At 45.0% G+C, this 6253-nt stretch overlaps 1 protein-coding gene across 1 annotated transcript; it reads left to right on the plus strand.

The window, feature by feature from the left end:
- The first annotated feature begins 3673 nt into the window (after positions 1-3673).
- Positions 3674-5991, plus strand: LOC127537860 (GTPase NRas-like). Its single transcript, XM_051961177.1, has one exon. The coding sequence runs from the start codon at positions 3724-3726 to the stop codon at positions 4348-4350; it is 627 nt and encodes a 208-aa protein (XP_051817137.1). The 5' UTR covers positions 3674-3723; the 3' UTR covers positions 4351-5991.
- The last annotated feature ends 262 nt before the right edge of the window (positions 5992-6253 follow it).

Here is a 6253-nt window from a genome sequence, read left to right on the forward strand (position 1 = left end):
AACTCTGAATTTAGGAAAATGTGAAAGAGTGCAATAGGATAGACATAGGGGTTAGCATACATCGTCATTGTTGGAGGGAAACCTTGAATCATGAAATCCCAGATCCATTCAAGTATCTAAAAATGTGAGTATGGACAAGTTCAATACCAATACAACAATGCTCTTTAATTTAGGCCACTGGACTAGATATAGTACTTGACATTATTATTGTTCATTTTTTTTTTAGGATTTAAGACATGAATTTCATCTCTGGCTTTCTACTTAACTTATTCTGAAGTTGGGATAGGGATGGAGAGATACAATCCACAACGGTCCCTTGTGTTCCCTGAGGCATCTGTGACAGTCAAAACTCTGTGAGCTTCTTATCCATCCTGGATAGTGCACTAGGAAATGAGGAAGACAATCCAAGTTGTTATGATTCAGTGTTCCCCACAGCCAGTCACCTGGAATCTACAGTACAATGTCTAGGATCTATAATTGTGCTCTTCTCTAAGAGCCAGGCCACTCTAAGTCACTGCTGCTCCAATACAGAGAAAAGGAGACCAACTGGATTTTCCTCCGGAATTTGACCCAGCTTTAATGCTGAAGAGACTCATCATGTACTTCATTTCCAGAATATTGAATATAAACTTAAGAAAACTGAGTGAAATGGGGAAGAACTTGAAGCTGCTTCTTCAGCAAATTCTCTTAAAAAGGAAAAGAGTTATTAAAAAAAAGTTTGCCATTTTTACAGTCAAAGGTTCTGATAAAGGCCTCATTTCTTTTTCTTTTTTCTTTTCTTTCTTTTTTTTTTTTTTTTTGGAAACCTCAAACTTTATTTTCCCTGCTGCAAATCTTTGAAACAGGAGATTGTTTAAAATTGTTAAAATATTTTAGCACCACATTTTCTTTTTTTTAAGTAACTTTTTATTGATAGAACCAATGCCAGGGTAATTTTTTACAGCATTATCCCTTGCATTCACTTCTATTCTGATCCCCCCGCCCCACCGCCTCTCCTAGATGGCAAGCAGTCCTTTACATGTTGAATAGGTTACAGTATATCCTAGATAATATGTGTGCAGAACTGAACAGTTTTCTTGTTGCACAGGGAGAATTGAATTCAGAAGGTAGAAATAACCCAGGAAGAAAAACAAAAATGCAAGCAGTTTATATTCATTTCCCAGTGTTCTTTCTTTGGGTGTAGTTGCTTCTGTCCATCTTTGATCAATTAAAGCTCTCTTTATTAAAGAGATCCACTTCCATCAGAATACAGCCTCAAACAGTATCGTTGTTGAGGTATATAATGATCTCCTGGTTCTACTCGTTTCACTTATCATCAGTTCATGTAAATCTCGCAGTCCTCTCTGTATTCATCCTGCTGGTCATTCCTTACAGAACAATAATATTCCATAACATTCATGTACAGCAATTTACTCAACCATTCTCCAATGGATGGGCATCCTTTCATTTTCCAGCTTCTAGCCACTACAAACAGGGCTGCCACAAACATTTTGGCACATACAGGTCCCTTTCCCTTCTTTAGTATCTCTTTGACATATAAGCCCCGTAGAGACACTGCTGGATCAAAGGGTATACACAGTTTGATAACTTTTTGAGCATAGTTCCAAATCGCTCTCCAGAATGGCTGGATGTGTTCACAATTCCACCAACAATGTATCAGTGTCCCTGTTTTCCCACATCCCCTCCAACATTCCACATTATCTTTCCCTGTCACTCTAGCCAATATGACAGGTGTGTAGTGGTATCTCAGAGTTGTTTTAATTTGCATTTCTCTGATTAGTAATGACTTGGAGCATCTTTTCATATGGCTAGAAATAGTTTCAATTTCTTCATCTGAGAACTGTCTGTTTATATCCTTTGACCATTTATCAATTGGAGAATAACTTGATTTCTTATAACTAAATAGCTTTGTGCTCATGCAGCTATATACCTGCACAAGGCAAAGTGAATGTAAAGGAGTTAGAGTGAATGATCTCTATGTTTTATGAGCCTTAAAGTTCTATACAAATGTCTGTTGTTATCGTTGTTGCCGTCATTGTCGTCATTACCCAATCCAAAATTCTGTGAAATGACATGATGGATCTCACAGCTCTTTCAGACCCTCAAAGTAATAAAATAACCGTGAGGGTATCACTTGCACATTTTTATTCTCCAGGTTTGTTTTCCAATCTAAAGCAAAGGCCAAACAAGTCTTGCTCTGGAGTTCTGAGGAAGGACCCACTCAAAGAGGTTTGGCACGGGCCAGGAAAACAACGTGAAACAAGTCTGCCTGAAGTTTAAGGAGATCGGAAAACAAGCTGAAAGTGGGGAGGGACTGCGGACTCGCAGGCGGCTGTGGCTGCAAGGAAAAGGCGAGGTTGCCCAGAGTCATTCTGGGGAAGGATGGAGGGAACAATGAAATTTGGAGGTGCAAACAGAAAGAGGAGTGACCATGAGGAGTTCCGGGAATGAGTGGGGTTTAAAGTGCGGATTAGGCAAAGGAAAGCCAGAGTGACAAAGCCTGCTTTTTTCCCCTTGGGCCTGCAGGACGGAGGACTTTAGCACGCACTATCTTTTGGTGCAGAAGCACTGGCTCTTGGACCTTCCTGCTTACCTCAGAATCTCAGGGGCAGAATTACCCTGGCCCCAGGCTACATCGTGGGGCTGGGGCCAATAACGCTTGTGGTACTTGTAGGGCTTCCCCGAACTCCTAAGGGTGGGGTGTCCTGAGCTCCCAAAACACGGCCACGCGGGATGCTCAAAGCTCGGTCAAGGGTAGGCTAGCGTTCCCTGAGGTGCTTGCAGTGAGGGGTGGGGCTCCCCAAATCCTTTGGGGGTGGAGCTTTCAAAATGAAGTAAATTACTCCCATCCCGAAAGAGTGGGCGTGTGGTTCCGGGGAGTCTTTGTTGCATAGGGGCGGGGTTCTCCAAATCACCTGGGGTTCTCACAAGCCCTGGCAGTACGCAGGAGGGGGGCCTCTACTTCTCTGCTTCTGAGGAGTTCCGCCCTTAAAGACTAGATCTGAATGCGAACTGAAGAGGTAACTTTACAGTTCCGAAAGGGTATGTAGAGGCCAGCTCTCAGTTAACAGCAATGGGGTGGGTGGCAAGTAGACCCCAAGTTAGTGCCATCTTGGACTGCATTAATGCGGGAGGCATTGATCGAGCTCGGCTCCTCATGGGGCCGGATTAGTGCGGGCAGTGCCGCTGGGCTCGCCTCCCCTGTCCCCAGCTTAGCTACCCGAGCCCACACACTTTAGGTTGTATCATTGCAGGTTCAGATGGGGGAGCCCAGTTTGCAGCCAAGCCAGCCAGAGACTCTCGGCACCTTCGATGCAGGAGCTGCAGACCCTGCAGCTGCCCAAGCCCAACCCATTTGGGCTACGTTACTGTGGAGGCGCATGGCTTGCAGACATAGTTAGCACTATTCTTGCCTCCTAAGATCCTTCCGAATTGACCCCGGGGTCTTCTGGGTCCCGGGGTTTGAGAAGGGCCCCAGTAAATAAGAGAGTTGTCCTGGAGAGGTCAGCCAGAATAGAAGGGCCTGGAGCCCACATGTTCTAATGGGTTTGGAATTGGCCAGAAGAGCCAGGGGATTCAGAGATTTCCCGTATCTAAAGTTCTGTCACTGAGGCTGGAGGCAGGAGGAAAGTTTTCCTTCTGGAAGGTGACCTCCTGTGTAATGGGCTGATTTCTTGCAGCCTGTAAAGTGATTAGATTCCACTTAAGCCCTTTTCAGTTCTCATGGCTTCTTGTGCCCATACCTCCATAGGTGATCCAGACAGAAGCAGAACCAAGATGTATAAGTTGGTGGTGATGGGTGCCTGTTGTGTGGGCAAGACTGCACTGACCATTCAGTTTACTGAGAATCATTTTGTGACTGAGTATGACCCCACCATCCAAGATTCCTACCTTATGCACTCAGTGGTAGATGAAGAGCCGTGCCATCTGGACATCGTGGATACCACGGGCAATGAACAGTTTTACCCTCTGAGGAACCAGAACGCACGCTGGGGAGAGGGCTTCCTCTTGGTCTATGCAGTGAATGACCCCCACTCTTTTCAGAATGTGAATTTCTTTTGGCACTATCTGCGGAGAGTCAAGGGCACTGACCGTCTACCCGTGGTGTTGGTGGCCAACAAAGTCGACTTGTCCGACAGACTAGTGGACCCCACATTGGGCCAGGAGGTGGCCAGGAGATTTGGAGTCCCTTATGTGGAGACATCAGCCAAGACTGAACATGGTGTGGAGCAAGCCTTCCATGAGCTGGTTCGTGAAATTCGGAGGCTGCGAGCTGAGGAGGAGCTCAAGAGTCACCCCAATACTGAGCAGAGGGAGGCCTGTAGGTGCAAGTGTTGCACAATCCAGTGAGCAGGTACACTCTTACCCTGATCCTGCCCCCTAATTCCCCTCTCACCTGGCCTAGAATACCTCCAAAGCCTCCAGTCACTCCCTATCTTTCAAGACTTTCATCTGGACCCTTCCTTCTGCTGCTCTTCACTGCCAAGCCCTTTTGGGCATTTTCAGGATTTCTCCAGGAGCCTCTTGGAGGGACCTGTCTGCATTTCTCTGTAAAGAGAGTTGTGTTGGATTTTTGCTTTTGTTTCCCCTTTTGAGCAGGAATGACTACCTCACTACCTGGGTATCTCAATAGGCAAGAAAAGACTCCATTCCTTCCCCGGTGCTCAGCCTCCCCTGGCCAGATGCCCCAGAGACAGCCAGCTCCTGGGAGGCTTTCTGTCTAGTCTGGCCCTAATCTGCTGCAGCTTCCTCAGCCTTCCTGGAGCTGTGTGTGGGATTTTCTTTATTGGGCTTTCCCCTGCTCCCCCAACTGGGACTCTGCCTCTGGAGACAAGGGCACAAGTGATTCTCCCTCATGATTCTCCCTCCTGCTCCTGGACTTGGTGTATCTGCTGTCTGGAGCCAGGACACCACCTGTTGTTGGCCCAGAAGACCTTGTTTGTGGTGTTGGTGAGAAGCCCTGCTCCGAACTGGTCCCCATTCAGTGACCCTCAAGGTCAGACTTGGGGGATATGTGGTTTTTTTTTTTTTTTTGGTTACTCACATGGATTGTGTGTACTTGTTCTCAATTTGCATATCATCTGGAGCACTCTTTTTTTTTTTTTTGTTTGTTTTCTTGTTTTTTTTTTCCCCTTTCTTTCTTTTTTTGCTGAGGCAATTGGGGTTAAGTGGCTTGCCCAGGATGTCTCATACAAGATTTGACATTGGTCTTCCTGCATTGGGGGCTGGTGCTCTAGCTGCTGTGCCATCTACTTGCCTCTGGAGCACTTTCAATAGCAGTGAGGGGTTTGGGTGGAATGGGGCTGCCTCCTACCAGCATAATGCCTTTAGGCTTAAGTGCCATTAAAATTATAATTTCTGTTTTAGCAGCCAGATAAAACCCTTTAGACGTTGCAAGTTGCATTACTTTAATTGTCTCCCAGAGAAATGGAGTGGAGGGGCTTGGCTGTAAATGTTCTGAGCCAATACCTCACAGCTTTAGATCAGGTGAGAGTCTGCTTAGGAGCCTTCTGACAGGGATATCTTTGTACCTCAGGATTTATGGTGAAAAGGGCAGTGGGTGATTCTCCTGTTTCAGTTAAAATCATTAAGGATTTTAAAGTTAACTGTTTGGGGGAGGGATTGAGTAGGAAGAGGAATTCATTTTAAAGAGACTTCCTTCACACTTGGATTCAAAGTCTTTTGTTTTTCTTTTTCTGGGATTTCTTACAAATAAAAGTGTGTTTTTGGTAGTTTCTCATCGGTTGATATGCTTAGGGTAGGAATCACATGAAGGCAATATAGCCTAGTGGAGGGAGAGTTGGGTTTAGGAGTGAGGAAGGCATGGGTGTTTTAGCTGTGGAACCTTAGACTTCGGCTTTCTCACCAGTAAGATGTGGTGGAGAAGGGGAGGGTTGGTCTAGACTCTTAGGTCCCTCGTAACTCTACCATTAGAGAGAGTCTTAAGTCTAGGAACCTCAGTTCAATTAGATGACAGTGATCCCTAGATCACTGGTAGATGGCTATCATCTAGCCATCAGGTGTCATAATATTTATATCTGAATCTGTCAACTCTATATTAACTAATAATGTATTAATATCATTGATCAATTATTGGATATCAGTTCTATATCGTCTATCATTCCCCCATCATTTTATGTAGTTTTCATTTCTCTTTCCTCTCCCCCCACCTCATTTTTATCTTAAAAATCAAAAAATGCTCATTTTCCATATCATAATGTTCTCTAATTCTTCTTTGTCCAAAATATTCTTC

This window comes from Antechinus flavipes, chromosome 5 (assembly GCF_016432865.1).
Source record: "Antechinus flavipes isolate AdamAnt ecotype Samford, QLD, Australia chromosome 5, AdamAnt_v2, whole genome shotgun sequence".
NCBI lineage: Eukaryota > Metazoa > Chordata > Mammalia > Dasyuromorphia > Dasyuridae > Antechinus > Antechinus flavipes.